This window comes from Olea europaea, chromosome 20 (assembly GCF_002742605.1).
Source record: "Olea europaea var. sylvestris chromosome 20, O_europaea_v1, whole genome shotgun sequence".
In the NCBI taxonomy this organism is placed as follows: Eukaryota; Viridiplantae; Streptophyta; class Magnoliopsida; order Lamiales; family Oleaceae; genus Olea; species Olea europaea.
Genome location: NC_036256.1, coordinates 352,215 through 373,280, shown reverse-complemented (window position 1 = coordinate 373,280; position 21,066 = coordinate 352,215). Strand labels below are relative to the sequence as shown.

Here is a 21,066-nt window from a genome sequence, read left to right as displayed (position 1 = left end):
GCTTTTTGATCAATAATCTTGATTCTTGAATTCAAATAACAAGAGAACTATAAAGTGTAAAACATACCTTAATTCTTTGAAAATGATTCTTTATTATTAGATCTTGATTCTAGATCTTGAATCTTCAAAATCAACTTAGAACCCCTTCTTGATTGATTTCTTGCTTTTAATCATGAATTTTGCCTCCTTGAATGTCACACCCCTAAATTAATATTGATATCTATACACAACCTAGACATAGAATTTTACATATATATATATATTTTTTTGAGTTTGTTAACTTCTAATCACCTGTGACACGATCATATAATATATCAAAACCCAAAATCATATCGCCATAATCCAACATATATATTCAGAGCTTATAAACATGTCTACAGGTCATTTCAAAAGTACACTATATAGGATTCCAAAATATAACCCAACAGATGACAGCCTACAAAATAACCGTACAGGTCGTCATCCATGTACATCGAACTCTGGAATCCTGTAGGAGCTCCACAGCTAGCCATGCTATCTATGTAGTTTTATGTTCACCTACAATGCAAGAACTACATAAGCCAATACTTAGTAAGCAAAATCATGCATGTCCTGAACATGAGTAATAATGACATATGACACCATGCCATTTACTTTAAATATCACGATAAAAAGTATCATATTTCAATATTCGTCAAAGTCGACTAGAAATCATTTCACTTGAAATCTTTCATTTCATTGGGCCCTTGACCCACCTACTATGCACCGGATAGAGCTCTGCATAATATCAATATCAATAATTAAATGGCCAGTATGAAATCGACACCGACAAGTGGACCATCCTCTCGTGACCACTAGAGGCCCATCCCCTGACTACACCTATGATCACCCAAGAAGTCTCCCACCCGGCAGCGCCAATAATCATAATATCACAAGGGTACAGTCGAGTGGTCCGCCCTTCCATGATCACCAAAGGCCCATCCCCTATCTACCTTTGCAATCACCCAGGAAGTAACACCCGCAATGCCAAACATATCACATAAGCATGTCTCACATGTCTCGGTGCCCTAGTAGTGGTCAATAAAACATTTATAATGAAACTCACTTTGAAATGATATTTTGCATGCAGGATTTTCAACCATGTTACATATCGTGCATGCATATGAAAATACTCATAAATGACGTATTTAATAAAAATCGGTGTCAATAAGTTACGCAACCTCATACTCAATGATCGTAACCACCATATGATGTGCTATAAGCCTCTTATCAAAGTTATGTAGATATTTCAACATTACTATGTCACATATACTAGGTTCTTGCATCGTAGTTGCAAATGGATTTTCACTTACCTTTCGCCTTTATGTGTGTAAGCTCCTATGGAGTGTGTATCAATTCCCTTTTTCGCTCAACGTCGAAAAGTCGCCTGTATTATCATCTAATATTAAATACAATCCTCCATTTAATAATCTTAACACATACAATCCCAAAATATGTCCATTCACGCCAAAACAATTTAGACAAAATCATTATTTCAAGTTACTGATGGCATTACAAACGAATCCCATAAGTCGCTATCTCTCGAGTCCAATTATGAACGTCAACTTCATCCAATTGTTTTCGACAACCTAGTATTCCTTAGGATATATTTTCTAGGCCCAAGAGTTCATTAGGGGACATCTAAATGTTGAAATCACATTAAATACCCAAATGGACAGAATCTGTTTTCTAGGTTTCCATCACCGTCCACTCATTTTTCAAATTCTTTTTCATGTCCTTACCTACATTTAACGGCTCCCAAACTTTTACCACACACCTATGCCTATAACATATATGTGAAGATAATCAGATCATAACATAGTGACAAATGAAGTGTTTGGAGCTTCAAAAATAGTCCATTTTCCACTACACAAAATCAGGCAGTTTTTCCCTTTGACTGTTTTCGGTTTCCATTTTATTATTATGATACCAACAGAATTCTAGGCCATTAAAATCATTTCTACACTCCCTACTTACATATAAAAACGTTCATATTGACATATATAAGTTAAACACTAAGTATCATCCCAAAATCAAGGTATAAATCACTCAATCCAGCAATTCCTCATCTCTGTCCAGATTACTTTCTTTCAAATTCTTGCAATTAATTACCCCTATTTATGCATCATAACATCATTAACAACACTCCAACTTAATTACAAACAAGTTCAGATGTTTAAGAAATCATAAACCCCTTAAGAAATAATAGAAACAAACCTCAAAACTGTGGAGTAACAAAGTTGTTCAGAAATTCCAGCTTTTTGTTTCTATTTCTCTTTGACTGTTTCACCCTCTTTTCACTTGGAATCACGTAGGGACGAGTTAAGGGAGTTAATATATTATCTAGGAGGTAAATAAGTGGTCTTTAAATGTTTGAAGTCGTGCATATTACTTAAGGATTAAGATTATCATGGGCTGCAGCCACCTCAAGCAATCAAGGTGAGTCACTAAGCAAGAGCTGTCATCTTGGCTGCAATACTTGACTTTTCTACCATTATTTTTGTGTCCATTTATGATATTTAAGATATATATTCATCCTATATTAAGTCATTGGGGATTAGACACGAAATTTATGCCTTAAGGTTGAAGCAATTATATATACTAAAGTGAAAGTCCCCTAGCTTGAGCTGTCCAAGTAGGAGGTGGCTTCTTGCAGCCAACTTTGACTTCTCCCTTGCACTACATGGAGCCATATGTGACTTAGAAGAGTTATAAGTATCTTGTGTAAAGTTCTAAGGACTTATAGGACGTGTTGGAGGCTTAAGGTTGAAGGAATTAGAGGTTAAAGTGGCAAGTCGTCACATGTTAAGTAGGTGTTGTCTCCTTTGATTAAATTCTGATTTTACCTCTATCCTTGCAGATATAAATCAAGTGTCATTCGTTTATTTTGATGTGCTTACAATCTATTTCACTTGCATTAAGATCCCAAAGTACTTTATAGATCTAATTCTTCAACTGTTCATTTAATTTCTTACCCGATTCTCAACCGATTTCAACAATTCGCACATCAATATTTATAACGTCGTATAAGACATATATTATTATGTTGTGATAATGTCACTTCATCCCTCATGTCCCAAATATGTGAATTACCTATCTAGGGTTTAAGGTGACCTCGATTAGCCGAATGGAAAGCTTGAACCTTCGTTGATACAAATTTTCGGCCTTTCAAATATTACATTACTTACCAAGCCAATCTCCAACATTTAGTTAATCTAACTTTCTATCATAGCTCAATATAAAATTCACCACCTAAATCGAAGAGTCGAAGGTTATCATCATGTAAAGATTTTAAAGTCTTGATGATCAAATGCATCATTTTAAGAGGAGGCAATCAGGAAATTGATACAAATGACAATGTAATTAGCATGAAATGCATGAATCATATTGGCCAAATGTAGAACGTGAAGTTCGGAGTATTACATTGAATTCTTTGATTCATGTTATTGGTTTTGCTTTTTGATCAATAATCTTGATTCTTGAATTCAAATAACAAGAGAACCATAAAGTGTAAAACATACCTCAATTATTTGAAAATGATTCTTTATTATTAGATCTTGATTCTAGATCTTGAATCTTCAAAATCAACTTAGAACCCCTTCTTGATTGATTGCTTGCTTTTAATCATGAATTTTGCCTCCTTGAATTCTTTGATTCACGTTCTTGGTTTTGCTTTTTGATCAATAATCTTGATTCTTGAATTCATTCATCTTAATTCTTAATTGTGGGTTTTTGGATCTTCCTTTTCAATATGCCTTCTCTATAAATTATTGTGTTGATTAGATGACACAAAGAATGAGAAGTTGCATATGAATTGAAAACCATAACCCTATATATAGTTTCCATATATATTTCGTCCATCATGAATACAATTCTAAAGGAATCTAATCTCTACACATATAATCCGACACACTTTATTTAAATGCCATAAACCCAATTATTTAATTTTTTTTATTAGATCACTTTAATTTTCTGCTTAATTTTAAAATAGTTTTTATACACAATTAATTGAGTATGTTGGCCTAAATGACAAATTAATAATTCCCCAACATGTAATGCATGATAGCTACATTGTGAGTGACGTTTCAGGTTTCAAACCATTACTGAAATAATTTTACTATATATACTCTCGACAGAATCAGAGGAAGACAAAGGAAAAGCCTTCCAGTAATTTCTTGTATATGGCTATGATAAATATAGAATAATAATTCTGCCGACATATTGATTGATAATAGGCAAATGAGTATCGTAGTGATATAATTTTGAAGTTCGATAAAGTAAATGAAATTATTTGAAGCGATACTAAAATTTGGCGCCAATTAGATAATTATCCCATTACATTTAACATATTTAGCTAATTAAGTGCAAATGTGGAAAAAAAAAATTACTTCATATGAAAGGAAAAATTATAAATAATTACTAGAGCACGGGGCCATCCTATGTTCTACCTCTCATTTATTGTAAAATAGCAAATAATTTTTGTTTTAAAAATAATTATGATCTATGTATATTATTTTAATTTCAACAAAATAAGAATATCATGATTATGTTCACCAAAAAATTTAAACCAAATTATTTATGCATATGTCTAATTTGAATTGACATATTTTGTATGTCGAGCAATACAAAATTATTATAGGAGATCATATAAGAAATATTTGAGTTTCTGATTTTTCTCTATAATGTAGGAGCATATTTGAGACGGGATGATTTGTCTAAGCTTGGAGTGAATTTTGGAACTTAATTATATTTGAAAACTTCTTTATTTTGTTTCCTGAAATGCAATAATGAATTACCATCGAACCTTGACAAGAATTTCACGCTCTATTGAGTTTGTTGACACTAATTTTAACTAATTGAAACGAATGTGCATTGCAAGTTTTTTTGAATTTTTTAAAGTCCAATAAAAATGTTAATATATTTGAAGGAAAAAAATAGTTCAATATATCTATATTAATATAGTCAAAGTAAAATCAATATTAAAAAATTGATATTATTAATAATATTTGATAAAGTTAAGAGGCAGAATCCTCCAAGCCACGTGAGGTAAATTAACGTACAGAACCACCGAGTCATGCATGCTCTATGAATTCAAAAAATTTCGCTATTAATTTTTTGAATTGGCTTCTACAAAATGTATGGGAGTGCATAATTATTTATAAGTTCTTCCGAACATGAATATAACCTAATTTATTGTATCTAACAATTTTGCAGCCTTTTTGGGAGTGATTTTTTGGCCAAAAAATTGATTTTTTGACCGTTATTTCACTATTCTAACCGTCATATTTGACTTTTTCTCTCACGAGTAAACCTCATTTTACTCCTAACAGTCAAATAGTCAATTCTCAAAATCAATCTCAAACATGTTCTTGAAGTACTGCTCCTTGAGATATTCATGTGTGTATGTGGAACATAAATCCTTTTTTTTTTTTAATATAAGAATCTAAATTTCTATTATACATGTACCACACTATCACAATACTTAAAATTCTTCTCGAGTATTCAAATATATGATAGTAGCTTGCAAGTGATTTAATTTTCAACACAATCGGTTCAATGTGTATTCATACAGATTTTTATTTTTATTTTTATTTTTTTGGAGGGGCTCAAGCCCTTCTATCTTCTAAATAGAAAATGTCTCATGCAATTTTTTATTTTATTTTCTTATTATTATTTTTTATCTTCCCTTAACTTCGTCTCTGAATATAGATGTCAGCCTATTTAATCAGAGGAGCTTCATTCTTGGTACGTGTTTAAATTTTCAAATTTTTACTCTGCATATATAGACATATATTTACGTATATACAAAGAGAAAAAAAGAAAGCGAATGAAGATGGGGGCATCGAAGAGGTTCGCGGTGGCTATCAATGCCGCCACCATTGGTTTTGGGTACGACACAAGTAAGGATGGGGAAAATATCAATCAAATCTGATACCCGCGGGGCTTGCCCTAGATGGAGAAGATTAACCATTTAATCGAATAATCGGGTTGAGTAAACAGGTGGGAAAGTTCACCTGTATTCAATTAAAGGTGTATTTAATTAAAATATCTTAAAATTTATCTTTCATTATTCACTAGATTTTGTGATACTTTTAATTTTTATTTTTCAATCTTTATTTCCTTTAACCTTCTATAGATATGTATAATTAAAATTTATATTTTTCTATTTATTATATTATATTTATTTTTCTTTCTCTCTTTTATTATTTATTCCTATTTTCTATGAAAAATTAAATTGGATTCGTATAACTTTTTTTTATTCATTTTTCTGTTAAAAATATCTATTTTTTTATTAAATTATAAAAATTTATAATTAAATTTAAATATATTGATTTTTATTTATTTTTAAAAGTATACTATACTAATAATATATATCAATATAATTTTGATTATTAATTATTTAATTAAGGCCTTAAATTTTTATTTTTTCATTTTTTTTATTATATGGGAAGAAAAAGGGGAAGAAGAAGGGAAATTATAGGAACTAACACCTCATATAGAAGAATCTCACACCATATTCATGTGAACTCTATTTCAAATAAAAGTCTTCAAAAGTCTTTTTAATTCCACAAAAGTATATAAAATTTTAAAATGAAAATTCATAGAAGCTTATAAAAGACTTGCACTAATTCCGTACAAATCTTTAAAAGATCCACAAAATCTACAAAAGTCATCACTTAAAAAAAGTCCATCAAAGCCTTCAAAAGTCCCAATTAAATACACCCTCTAAATAAAATAAAATAAAATTTTAATCTTTCTTTCCTTTAACCTTTCATGGACACTTATTTTTTTCTATTGATTATATTATATTTATTTTTCTTTCTATCTTATTATTTATCTCTATTTTCATGAAGAAATTAAATTGGATTCTTGTAATTTTTTTTCTTTTTTTTCGTTCATTTTTTTTTTGAAAAATATCAATTTTTTAATTAAATTATAAAATTTTATATGAAAAATTTATAATCAAATTTAAATATATTGATTTTTATTTATTTTAAAACTATACTATACTAATAATATTGAATCATATATAATTTTGATTATTATTTATTTAATTAAGGTCTTAAATTTTTATTTTTTCAATTTTTTTAATTATATGAGAAGAAAAAGGGAAAGGAAAAGGTAAATTATAGGAACTAACACCTCATATGTGAATTGTATTTCAAATGAAATCTTTCAAAAGTTTTTTAAATTTTACAAAAGTCTATAAAAATTTTAAAATGAAAATTCATAGAAATTTATGAAAGACTTCCACTAATTCCAAACAAATTTATAAAAGATCAACTAAATTCATAAAAGTCATCATTTAAAAAAAGTCCCTCAAAATCTTTAAAAGTCTCAATTGAATACACCTCACCAAGTTAAAATGAGGGGTACAATGGTCTTCTTAATTTTCATTTTTATTTTTTTTTACATTTTTAATAGTGATGGTTTCATCATGAGGACATCCATCGCAAACATTTTATAGGTTAGGGACTTGATGTGATAGAAATTAAAAGTTTAGAAAATCAGTTATTCAAGACTTTGGGACCCAGTGCTATTTTACCCTAAAGTTTTAGCTCAAATTTGTTGTGTTTTATTATTTAGATATGGGTAGTCAAAATAAAATATTATTATTTTTCAATGTTATTGTTACCTTTTTAATGTTATTGTGAAAAATATCTCTATCTTTCATTTTTTGACATTTTTATCCTTATTTTCACATTTTTATTACGAAAATCATCATTTTCATCAAATTTCTTGTGTAAAATGATAAATATGCCCCCTATTTAAATAAAATAATAAAAAAGAAAAGAAAACTTAAAGAATAAATTGCAGTTATACTCTCAAACATTTTTAGAAAGTGAAATTTAGTCCAAACAAATTATTAAAAGGTTAATTAGCATAAAACGTCTATACATTTCATTATTTTTATGCAGAATGTCCATACCATTTATTTTTTGACATTTTCACACTTATTTCATATTTTATTGTGAAAATAGTTATTTTCATCCATTTTTTCAATTAAAAGCTGTTTATTTGAAATTTATTTGTACATTTTTTTTAAAAAATTTTTTGGGAGTGTAGACTGTGTAGTTGCAATTTGTTGTTTATTTTTGTTTACTTAAAGAGGATGATATATTTGTTATTTTACAGTTTTTAATTGAGAAAATAGATGAAAATAATGATTTTTGTAACGAAATATAAAAATAAGGGTGACAATGCCAACAAATGAAAGGTATGGACGTTTTACACAATAATAAAAAAAAGTAGAGACGTATTGTACTATTATCGTTTTAAAAATTATTTGGACTAATTTGCACGTTTTAAAAAAGTTTGGGAGTATAATTCAAATTTATTCTTTAACCTTTCTTTTCTTTTTTATTGTTTTATTTAAATATGTGGTATATTTATCATTTTATAAGAAAAATTTGATGAAAATGATGATTTTCGTAATAAAAGGTTAAGTTAAGGATAAACGTGCCAAAACATGAAATGTATGAACGTTTTTCACAATAACATTGAAATATAAGGATATTTTGTGCCAATTATTCATTTAGATATCGTCAAAATTTAAAATAAAATAAAATAAAATAAAAATAATAATAAATAAATACATAAAAAATAGCCCCCATTTGAGACCCATTAATTTTTATTGTTTTTCATTTCATTTTTCTCTCATCTATTTTCAATATCACAATCTTCCATAAAATAATATTATACATAAATCGAAAATTTTTCCTTCTTTTTAAATTACTCATTTTTCAAAAAACATTATTTCACACATAAATTTTTCCCCGTAATGGGGCCAAACAGGGGCATAGTGCGTCGCTAGATAAAGGCGTCAAATATATAAGGGTCCTACTATTAGGGCAAAACCCTATTTTCAAAACCCTCATCCTCTGCTATTCATTTCCAAATCTCAGTCGGATCCTGTGAAAGATCCGTTCTTGACCCCTCTGCAACCAATCACTGGACAAAATGGCGTTGGCTTTTGATGAATTTGGTCGGCCGTTCATTATACTGAAGGAGCAGGAGCAGAAGGCTCGGTTGCGAGGTCTGGATGCGCAGAAGGCCAACGTTGCCGCCGGAAGAGCGGTGGCTCGAATCCTCCGGACCTCACTTGGACCCAAAGGCATGGACAAGATGCTTCAGAGCCCTGACGGTGACGTCACCATCAGTATGCTCCCTTCATTTCCTTCTTATGTATATTTGTGTAAATTGATATGTAGTGTTCGTACTTTACTTTAGGGAGATTATGGTTTATCATATTGCGTGTCTTGAAGATTGGTGTTATTCTTTCTATTGTATGTAAACAGGTTGGAATTATTTCCTTAAAATGATGTGTTCCTATGGACATTAGGACACTAAAAGTTGGAAATCTAGTTTTAGTTTTGCTGTTAACTTTACTGAAGTAAATTTAGGTTTGTTAAAACTTGTGAAGGTAGTGAAAAATAGATGATTGTCGCACCATCATTCTCTAACAAAAATTAAGATTTTAGATGGTTCAACCTTGTGCTTCTCATTTGTGAAAATCTACAATGTTGTAGTTGCAGAACATTTTCTGAATGTTTCTTGCTTGATAGAAGTTACTCATCACATCTTGTTGTTTTGTTAGCGAATGATGGTGCGACAATCTTGGAGCAGATGGATGTTGACAATCAGATTGCGAAGCTAATGGTTGAATTATCAAGAAGTCAAGACTATGAAATTGGTGATGGAACAACTGGAGTCGTTGTCATGGCTGGTTCACTTCTAGAACAAGCTGAGAAGTTATTAGAACGTGGTATTCATCCTATCAGGATTGCGGAAGGATATGAAATGGCTTCTAGGATAGCTTTTGAACATCTGGAGAATGTAGCCAATAAATTCGAATTTGATGCTTCAAACATAGAACCTCTGATTCAAACTTGCATGACTACTTTATCATCGAAGATGTAGGTGCTAATTCTTAAGCAAAAATTTGATCATGCTTCCCTCATCCCCATAGTATTGTAGGATGCTCTACCCTGGTTCCTGGTATACAATCCAACCAGGCAGATAAAAATGTTTCTATTTATTCTTTACTATAACAGGCTGCTAGGGTAGGCAATTATATGGGATACATCTTTTGTTGCTTTATTTTTGAAGCACTTATGATACGCTCCAAGCACTCATGCCTTGCAAAATTATTCTTTTGATTTGCTATAGAATGGCATATGTTAACATTATAACTGATTACTTTTATTGTGTACTTGTTCTGATGTCTACAACTTTGTTCGCAGTGTAAATAGATGCAAGCGTAGTTTGGCAGAGATTGCTGTCAAAGCGGTGCTAGCTGTTGCAGATTTAGAGAGGAAGGATGTTAACTTAGATCTAATTAAAGTAGAAGGGAAAGTAGGTGGAAAGTTGGAGGATACTGAACTGATATATGGAATTGTTGTCGACAAAGATATGAGTCATCCACAGATGCCAAAGAAGATTGAGGATGCAAAAATTGCCATTTTGACTTGTCCTTTTGAGCCACCGAAGCCAAAGACTAAGCATAAGGTTGACATTGATACAGTTGAAAAATTCCAAACACTACGTCAACAAGAGCAGAAGTACTTTGACGACATGGTTCAAAAATGCAAGGTGAAGGACTTTCATCTTTTCCTTTTTGCATTTCCTCTTCGAGTCATCGTTATCATCCTCTGGAAGATTGTTGTTTCTACTCTAGGGGGATTTTGCTGAGCATGTCAAGTGTAGAGATATTCATATATATATGGTTCTCTGCATTTTCCTTACAATCCTTTGGCGTTGTAGGATGTTGGCGCTACTTTGGTTATCTGCCAATGGGGTTTTGATGATGAAGCAAATCACTTACTGATGCACAGAAACTTGCCTGCTGTTCGATGGGTTGGTGGTGTTGAATTAGAGCTGATAGCCATAGCTACAGGTTTGTGTCAATGTTGCAATTTTCTAGTGATAAGATTTGTCTGTTTCTGTACCGTTAATACATTTTGGATTTATAATTGCCTGTGTTTCTCAACTTTGGTGTTTAGGTGGGAGGATTGTGCCGAGGTTTCAAGAGTTGACCTCAGAAAAACTAGGCAGAGTAATGTTTCCTCTATGCAATGCTACCTCGTGTTTATATTTACAAATTGCAGATAAAACTCAGATTGCTTTAGCATGCTACTGCATAGAAGGTCATAATGATTGATTATTGTTTATGCACTGCAGGCTGGTTTGGTTCGAGAAAAAGCATTTGGTACTACTAAAGATCGAATGATATACATTGAACATTGTGCAAATTCAAGGGCTGTAACCATATTTATACGTGGTGGTAGGTTGATTTTATCTTATTTCTTCACTTAGCATTGTTCTTGATGTTCTTTTTTTGCGGTTTTGTGTTGAATAGTAGTGTAATTGGTTATTTGTGATGAAATGAGACTAGGTAGCCGGTAGACCTCTTTTTACAAATTTTCACTTGTTTTGAAATAGAAGTATCAAGCACTGTAATTTTCAAACTATGTTGAGTAACTCTTTGAGAAAATGAAAGAAAAAAGAGAATTGCCCAAGATGAGAGGAATGGGAAATAATAATTCCACGAACACAGAAATTTGAAACAGATTGTTGTTCTTGATGATGCATTAGGTAACAAGATGATGATAGAGGAAACAAAACGCAGCCTTCATGATGCTTTATGTGTTGCTCGAAATCTTATTCGCAACAACTCCATAGTATATGGTGGTGGTTCATCCGAGATTTCTTGCTCAATTGCTGTCGAAGCAGCTGCTGATAAACACCCAGGAGTTGAGCAGGTAATTTGCTAAATTTCCTTGTATGCTATTACTTTCAACTTATATGCTAAAAGGTTAAATATTGTCTGCAGTATGCAATTAGGGCATTTGCAGATGCATTAGATGCAATTCCCATGGCGCTAGCTGAGAATAGTGGTCTCCAACCCATCGAAACTCTTTCTGCTGTTAAATCTCAACAGATTAAGGTAATCTTGACATTGTTGCAACTTCTCTGTGATTTGAGGACCAAAACTAGTCTCTCTTTCCTTTGTTCTTTGGGAAATTTGAACCATTGGTCCCGGCCTATCCCTGGTAGCAAGTAGGTCCCAACCTTAAGAAAGGGGCAAGTTGCTCTTCCATGTTGTACCGTCAATGCCAATGTGACAGGAATCCTGAAGCTTTCAAATCTTTGTAAAATGCAATTGTGCAATTTTCCCTGTCCCTTTGTCACTAGTCTTGTTGACGTTTTAGACGTTTATTTGTCTCTAATGATTGTGAATTTTTATATCCAGGAAAACAACCACTACTGTGGTATTGATTGCAATGATATTGGAACTAATGATATGCGCGAGCAAGATGTCTTTGAGACGTTGATTGGGAAACAACAGCAGATTCTTCTGGCGACTCAAGTTGTTAAAATGATTCTGAAAATTGATGATGTTATCTCACCATCTGAATATTAAATTATCCCATATTTTCTACAAAATTTTGCTGGGTCTAAAAAAATTGTGTACGCTACATAGTTTGCTTGAACATCAGACAATTTGAGTCGATACATTCCTTTGATTAATTCCTCTAGAGGCTTTGTTTTTCTAATGTGTTCTGTTTCATGGATTGATGATCTTGTTTACTCTTTAATTATGCAACAAATGCTCGACCATTATATTCTGTCTGACGCGCCCACACACAAGTTTGTAGTCTGTTTATGTACCATGAATTTTTTTTACGATGCTTTATGCCTAAAACATATATTGTAAGTGATAAGAAACCAAGTTGGGTATCTAATATGAGGTCTATATCCCACCAACCACAGGTTTTGGATAAGAAAACAATCCAAATTTTTTATTCCCGTTGGGCCTCATTTTTTCTCAATCTGTCCCATTTTAACAAGATCAAAATTGAAGTCAGGTTTAGTTACCTGCAAATCTTTCAGCATTTAAACACCAGTGGTAACTACCATAACTACAATGGCTATGATCAATGCCAAATGCCTCAACGCCAATACAAAGGACACTTTTAACCCCTCCAAGAAACCACTCTCTCTCCTCTCCGTACAAAACCTCCCAAAAGGGCTCACCACCACCACCTCAAAGCCATTAGAAGTCTAGAGCCTGGCTGGAACTGCCCTTGCTGGAGTCATATTCTCCACACTCCGCTCCTCCGATGCTGCCTTTGCCACCCAACAAATTGCTGAAATAGCTGAAGGTGATAACCGGGGATTTGCCCTTCTACTACCTATCATTCCTGCTATAGCTTGGGTTCTTTTCAACATTCTTCAACCTGCTGTTAACCAGATTAACAAAATGAGGAGTGTCAAAGGGGTGATCATGGGGCCCGGGCTAGGTGGACTCGGGGGCTAGAGTTTCGTGCACCTGCCAGAGGCATCTGCCAGCGAAATCGTCATGATTGCTGATGCTGCCACAAGTGACAACAGAGGCCAGCTCTTGCTGTTTGTGGTCACTCCTGCCATTCTTTGGGCGCTTTACAAAATTTTGCAACCAGCTTTGAACCAGATCAATAGGATGAGATCAGATTGAGAAAGGTTATCAATTTTTATATGAATTAAGCTAGTGTCAGATGAATTTTGACACCCCAGTTGACTTACACTCACATTGGTATGGGACCCGCGCCAACCTCATGGGAATAAAAACTGTAAAAAATGGTACCCCACCCACCCCGACTGTGAGTGTAGGTCAACCGGGGAGTCAAAATTCATCTGCAACCCAACATGATTGATATCAAAAGGTAATATTGAGGTTTATGTGTATTGTTTGATCTTAATATTCTTTACCATAAAACTCTTCATCTAGAATTGCTTTTGTTTAACTCAAGGTCGTTTGGGTGAAAACTTTTGACATAAAAGTCGACAAGAGTATTCATCTATAACCACATATAAAGGATTTCTTGAAAAGTAGAAGATTAATATTACTTTAGAATGGCATTTAATACTCCAAGAACGTCATTGAATTCTCTCATAAAGAACCATATAACGAGAAAGACGAAAACTTTAATAAGTGATTATGCCACTCGTCTATGGATTCCAGTGGATAGGCGCCATGCATCAAGAACAGCACTAGGCAAAAGGGAGGCAAACCACCATTGGATTGAATGTCCCCAGTAAGGTGTACATCGTGCTTCATATCCTATACTCTCAATTGCACTTTCCACATATTTTCCGGCCGATGGTATGAAAATTGATGGTTTCTCTACAAATGCAACTGTCGAAGCCATTTTGGTTGATAAGTATAATGGCACCTGATCAATTAGCCAACTCAAGTGCTTGAAAAAGTACAATGAGGAAAACACTAATTTATTGATATTGGAAGAAGAGAGAAATTTCACATAGGTGATAGTTAAAGGACACAATCCCACTTGGAACAAAGATTTAATAAATAAATGTACAGCACTTTAAAGGGCTTGGAATACTCATAGTAAGGTTGACATTTTAATTAGATGGAATCTCGATGCCAATATAGTATAGAGTTCATCAAATTCAAATTAGCAAATTGGTTTGTTTAAATCTCAAACCAGCAATTGGATTTCAAGATTCGTATCCGTACAACATATGACTAAATGAATATGCTATATATTACGACTTATGTTACTTTTAAGAAGGTTGATCTCTTAAGAGTGTATTTCTAAACCCCATAATCACTTAGTACTTGGACTTCATAAAAATTTGATCACCTCATCTATAGAACGTGATAGTTTAGTAGTTTGTCAACTAGTTTGTCCACCAGTCAAAATAAAGATGATGGCGTGTATGGATAATCAAATTGTAATAAATGTTTAAAATCCTTGACTAACTTAGTAACCAAATCGGAAGGTTCTTTATAAATTAAAAGGTTATTTTATGTGTGGTTGAAAATTTGATAAAAGTTGTGAATTTCATGCAATATATAGTTAAAATTGAAGTTTGAACGTTGAAAAGCAGATAACATTTTATCAAACAAGCTTGTATTGAACAATTATATACCTGACATTGGACATCTATGCCATAGTGTTTGTATTCCACATACAAGCATCTGGACAACTGATCAATGTACCTGCAACTCAATTTTATTCCATTCAAAAATTAAATATCTAATTTGAAAGATATATAGTCACAATGTACTTTTATGTTAACTAAGCCCCTGTTTGATGCCCATTACTTAAAAATGAAAATGGGGGGATTAGTATTTTTTAGAAAAATGAGTAGTTGAAAAAGAAGGAAAAGTTTTTGATTTACGTGTAATATTATTTTATGAAAGATTGTGTGGTTGAAAATAGGAGAGAGAAAAATGTAATGTAATGTAATTTAATTTAATGAGGATCAAACAGGGGCTAAAAGTTCCAACATATTGAAAGTATTTAGGTAAATCTTGGTTGAACTATTGCATTAAATTTTTTTTTTTTTTATTGAAGGCGAGAAAAACAGTAAGGGATATTTATAAATTTAACATGTTCTATTTCACTCAAATTAATTTAATATTTTACATAATTTTTTTGTGATTAACAAAATTGCCGACTCAATAAATTACCATAAATTGAGTGCAGTCTCATTGTAGCTAGCATATGGCCTCACTTTATTTCAAGCAGAACTGCATAGCCTATATTATTTAACAACTCCATGAAACCAATAACTTTCTACCATGTGAACTTGGTGGAGCTTTTATAGAAGGGTAGTAATTAGAATGCACCTAGCGGTATATTTAGTGCATTGCATTTGACAAGGCTGAATAAATCAATAGACGATCTTGTCACATACCGCTTCTTAACTTGGACAACATTTAAGTTCACTATCTTTAAATGACCATACAAAATGATGTCAATCTTGAAATTCGAATGTGTCTGACGAACTGAATTCGATAGTTTGAACTTTTAGAACACGAACACAATATTAAGTCTTGATTGCTCATCTTAACAAAGCTGACTATCTAAAATGGAATCTCAAGACTATGGACGTATTTGATATATTGTACGGAGCAAAAAAACATTATTTTAACTCGTCTTCCTTTATTAATGACGTCCGATTCACCATATCAACCACAACACCGAAATTATTGTAATATATTTGTAGGCTTGAAAAGTGAACAAGTTATAGAAGGCGATGAAGAGAAAAAAGAAGGTTGGGGGGGGGGGGGGGGGGGGGGGGGGGGCGGGGGGGGGGGGGGGGCGCTTACGCTTTGGTAGCAGCATAGATGGCATAAAGAGGATGAGAAGGTACAACAATGGATGCACCAGAACCAATATTAACAATTGCACCTTTCTTCCTTGCAACCATTTCTTCTATAATACCTCTTGTAATCAAACTTGTACCCCCCACGTTAACTCTCACTAAATTCATCCAAATTTCTTCATCCACTTCATGAAAAAACATTGCTGATGGATATGTAACTCCAACATTATTGATTAAAACCCCAACATCCAAACCCTTAATGTCCTCTTTCATTTCAATAATCCTAGCTGAAATATTTGGGCCCGAAAATTCGATTCCGAAAATCTTGGTCAGTGTATTGGGATATTTGGCTCGAATTTCACTACTCACATTTTTGAGTTTGCTCAAGTTTCTGCTTACTAGTATTAGGTTTAGACCTTTTTTGGCAAGTTGGAAAGCAAAAGCTTTGCCTATGCCATCAGTTGAGCCAGTGATGAGGGCCCATGATCCATAATTCTTGAGATTTTTGGGTTTTCTGAAAATTTTTATGAAGATCCATTTGAGAAGGAATATAGTGTTCTTGACGATAGAGAGAAAACCTAGAAGAGAGAGAATTATTATCCACAAAGGTTGTGTTTTTAGATGAATAAAGCAGGTTGAGAGCATTTCTTGAACCTTGGGAAGACCTAATTTCAAAGGTTATAGTTTGTTGAGGCTCACTATAAGCGTTTTCCCGACGTATGGAGAAAACTGCAATTAATATTTCTTTTTTATTCTCCTTTTTCTTGGAAGGAAAGGGTGAAATTGTCTTTCCTTCTACTGGGACCACAAAATTGGATCCACGCATCAGCTCATCTTAATGAAAAGAACATGACTCAGCTACCGGTTCTCGAAACCATTTACAAACCTAAACCAACATCCTTGATAGGCAAAAGAAGAGCATAATATTGTTTGGTCTGATCATTTTATTTATATCGATATAAATATAAGTGAGATTATAAAAAATGCTTTAGTATGAAGAAAGCACTCTAATTTATAAGTCATCTTGCAGGAAGCATACATGTTGATTATGTGGATCATATTCTTGTATATCTAATAGTGACGTAGATAAGTTGAGAGTGTACAGTATTATAAGGGTACTTTCAGGATTAGAGTTCTATATAAATAATCTTATGTAATCATATAAGAAGTTAGCAGATAATTGATAATGCCATACAATAGTAAACGTAGGCACATTGTCGAACTATTTAAATTCTTGTGTGTCGATTTTATTGTTCTTCTTCTTTTTTATTTTATTTTTCATGTTTTGCTCAACAAAGTGAAGAAGAAATATTTAGTTTGTAACGAATGAAACATATATAATGTAGATGTTTAATATACACAGGATGTTGGGATCGTACACGATTACACAAAATAAAGAAATATTTGTATCTAATTCAACGTAGAATATTTTCATTGTTGGAAGTTGATTTCTTTCTATTGAATTATAAATGCATCAATCTACAGATTTGAATCACAAAAGACTTTAAAAATTATGAAAAAGATAGACACGTGAAATTATTCAAGTATGAACTCCATACCGTTGATTCAGAGCAAATTCACAGTTGTGCCGTACTATTTTCGGCTAGAATCAATGCTGTCTTTTTTACTGCTTTTATTTAATAGTGGGGCCCGAGCTCAAAGTGTTGAGACATGACACAGACACACAAAGAGAATGTTGTATTTTTTTTTTTTTTTTTTCTCGACTGTGGCTATCTTTCGAAATTTTGTGCTATTGCGTATTCATATATATAGGCCCCTCACTGTGTGGAGGGGCCCACCTGTATTTAAATTAAAAAAAATTATTGTGGGACCCACCTTGTGTCTTCCTTGGCGAGGGCCTGTGAACCAAGCCCCTGTAACTGTAGCATCACTCTATATACATTTATTCGGCCACTCTAATATTTTTCCTCATACATAGAGAGTATTTGGATGAGCATTTTTGTAGTATAAAGAAAACAAAGAAATGCATGCGCGAGTCAAGAAAAAACATTGTAAACCTCATCTTCTTGGCTATAGTGAGATGATGCAGTGACATTAAGGCACCGTTTGATTGCCCATGAATTACCTAGAAAGTGGAAATTAATTTCCATTTTTTCCAAATTCTAGTGTTTGATGACAAAACATTTCCTTGGAATTCACTTTCCATGCAAGCCTCACACGCGCCTATTTTCCTTCATTTCAAGGAATTGGTTTTCCCACTTATATGGTGGGAAAGTGAATTCCAGGTTTTCAATTTTATTTTATTTTATTTATTTATTTTTAGTAATGGAAACAAATTCTAAGAATTATTGTAAAAAAAATATTTTCCTTTAATTGACAATTTTCATGTAAAATAAAGCCAAGCGAACACCCAAAAATAAATGATTTTCTTGAATTTTATTTATTTATTTTTTTTTTTGGTTTTGGCAATGGAAATAAATTGCATTCCCAATACCAGTAAATTCTATTCCTTTAATTGACAATTATCATGTAAAACAAAGCCTAATAGACATAAAAAAACACTTTAATTTAAACATTTTTCACGTGAAAAATTATACCAATCAAACACAATAATTTATGGTGTGTTTGATTACATTTATTTTCCATGGAAAATATCAGTTTTCCATCCAAATTTTCACTTGGAGTGTTTGATTGCTATTTTTTTCCATGGAAAACATTTTCCAACTTTTGAAAATATGCCTAATTTTCCTTGTTTTTAAGGAAAATATTTTCTTTGGGTAGAGGTGATTTTTATTTTCCACAAAAGATGGAAAATATTTTCTTTTCTAGGTAATATTTTCCATGTCAATCAAACACACTCTTACAATTCTCAGTAAAATAATTTCTCATCAATTCAATTCCCTAGAATTCGTTTTCTTTCCATCCAAATTCCACCTTTGCAATCAAACGGACCCTAAGATTATTCAAGGGATATTTACGAGACAATAAATCACTTTAAATTCTTACCTGCTTTTGATTTTCTTTATTTTGTATTATTATTGCTCTCAATAATACAGTTCCAAGGATTGATCCATGACAAAATGGATGTGTTTCTCATAATAACTAAGAATGAACCTATAAACATATATGTATCGTTACCTTCAATACATTAGTATGCCAATCGATTTTGATTTTGATAATTTAAAGAGTTTTTAGTAAATGGAATGCATTAATTTTTGTGGTCTACAAACCCTTGATTAAATGGCACACAAATTAGCTTGCTACTTTCTATAATTGAGTTTTGGTTGTTGGAGTACTAGTTTCACTTGCAAAGTAAAAGTTATAAATTAGTCGTTTCAAAAAAAAGAAATAATTTATGTCTAGTCTTGTTTGATTTTTTTTTTAAATAAAAAATTTAGTATGTTTTGATAAAAGTTGATGAAATACGTGTTTTAAAAGTTGATAAAAGTTATGGATCCCATAAAATTTATGATTAAAAAATAATTTTGGAGAAAATGAGTTTTTAAAAGTGGGACCAAACAGGGACTTAGTAAAAATAAAGTACTTAATACGTAGTATACTCTTTATTTTAGCGGTTAATAGTTAATATTTAACCGGAAAGGTACAAAGTTTTAATTATTATTATTTCATAAGTTTGATAATTTAGAGAACAATGATATTACGATAATCATAATTTCTTCAGTTCATAAGAGGAATTATCGGAAAACATAAACTTCATTATATTGGAAGATAATCTGATACTGTGAAGAGCATTTCATTAGGGAGATTAAATAATTTTTCAATTTTATTATTTTTAAATTGCATTTTTGTAAATAAATATTGTTTTATGACCGACTGTAATTAAAATTAAAACAAAATCATTTGCATTCTACAAAATATCCTAATATTTTTAATGGTTGAGCACTTTTCTCAAAGAAAAATAAAATAGCAAGATCATAAGATCAAGTTTGATTCTTCGTCAGAACATAAGACATCATGTGTGTATAATGTTGATAACTCATTCACTACGAAAACACAATCTTTCTTATTTTTCTCATCTTTGATTCCTTTCTCCCCCATTGTCCCTATGCCCCTCAACCAATAGTGGAGCCAAATTTGAACATTGTTCGTGAAAACAATTTGAAGCAACAAAATATACACGTAATTTATATATACTAAAAAAATAATTAAAAAAATACTATGCAAATTTAAAGAAAATTTCAGGTGTAGTGGAGCGGTCGCTATGCCACTTCCCTCAACCAAAATCGTTAATTAGTGTTCAAGTTCTTGAAGTACACTTTGAAAAACGTAGCTACTCAACAAAATATTCTAAAAGACATCAAAATCATAATATATAGTCTTAACTAGTTGTCTGACTACCACAAATCAAAATTCAAGAGTGGTTATGTACCAAGTTTAAGTGTTCATGAATACTCGATAAAAATAAGTGAATTATAAGATCAAAATGAACATCACATGTATACCTACTTGTTTTGATTGCACAGAGTTGGATGACAATGATGAACAAATTAATTGTGAAGATCATAAAGTTTAAACCATATATATATATAGCAAAAACAGTGAGAAAAACTTCAAAATTTCATTCTTCTTATAAGGATTATGTAGGTACTTTGCGTATAAGCTGCTTATTTACCGTCTCATTTCGACAATAAGGACATACGTATCATTGAAATAAGTCAAGAAGTGGTTATATATTCTTAAACCTTTGGCGCAATAGGACAACACTTAACGCAGACAGGTCGGGGAAGCTCTATCCTGCAATCGCAACAAAAATCCTCACGACAAGGGGAGACACACGCTGCAAATTCACAACATTACAACTATTATTAGCACAAAAATTTGGGAAAAAGAAAAAGAACAATCTCGTCAATGGAATGTTTAAACAACATATGTTGAGAATAATAACACGAAGCGTGCACAGACGCACATTAAAAAAAAGGGTGCGGCCGGGGGGGGGGGGGGCATCTA

General features: G+C 32.2%; 2 protein-coding genes across 2 annotated transcripts; one reads left to right on the top strand and one right to left on the bottom strand.

The window, feature by feature from the left end:
* The first annotated feature begins 8,848 nt into the window (after positions 1–8,848).
* Positions 8,849–12,603, top strand: LOC111369308 (T-complex protein 1 subunit epsilon). The gene is made up of 9 exons (XM_022990768.1): positions 8,849–9,178; positions 9,617–9,935; positions 10,263–10,611; positions 10,783–10,915; positions 11,022–11,074; positions 11,200–11,302; positions 11,614–11,780; positions 11,852–11,965; positions 12,272–12,603. Exons 1-9 carry the CDS (start codon positions 8,980–8,982, stop codon positions 12,440–12,442), a joined length of 1,608 nt encoding a protein of 535 aa, XP_022846536.1. The 5' UTR covers positions 8,849–8,979; the 3' UTR covers positions 12,443–12,603.
* A 617-nt stretch (positions 12,604–13,220) lies between these two features.
* LOC111369307 (very-long-chain 3-oxoacyl-CoA reductase-like protein At1g24470) lies at positions 13,221–16,843 on the bottom strand. Its single transcript, XM_022990767.1, has 3 exons — positions 16,142–16,843; positions 14,956–15,025; positions 13,221–14,234 (listed from the first exon to the last, which is right to left on the bottom strand). The coding sequence occupies exons 1-3, from the start codon at positions 16,780–16,782 to the stop codon at positions 13,998–14,000; spliced, it is 948 nt and encodes a 315-aa protein (XP_022846535.1). The 5' UTR covers positions 16,783–16,843; the 3' UTR covers positions 13,221–13,997.
* Positions 16,844–21,066: the final 4,223 nt, after the last annotated feature.

Coding starts and splice junctions, on each gene's coding strand:
- LOC111369308 (XM_022990768.1), top strand. CDS start 8,980: ATGGCGTTGGCTTTTGATGAATTTGGTCGGCCGTTCATTATACTGAAG. Junction 9,179..9,616: donor TGACGGTGACGTCACCATCA/GTATGCTCCCTT, acceptor TTGTTTTGTTAG/CGAATGATGGTGCGACAATC. Junction 10,612..10,782: donor ACATGGTTCAAAAATGCAAG/GTGAAGGACTTT, acceptor TTGGCGTTGTAG/GATGTTGGCGCTACTTTGGT.
- LOC111369307 (XM_022990767.1), bottom strand. CDS start 16,782: ATGCTCTCAACCTGCTTTATTCATCTAAAAACACAACCTTTGTGGATA. Junction 15,026..16,141: donor ATCTATGCTGCTACCAAAGC/GTAAGCGCCCCC, acceptor ATTGAGTTGCAG/GTACATTGATCAGTTGTCCA. Junction 14,235..14,955: donor GCATAGATGTCCAATGTCAG/GTATATAATTGT, acceptor CTAATTGATCAG/GTGCCATTATACTTATCAAC.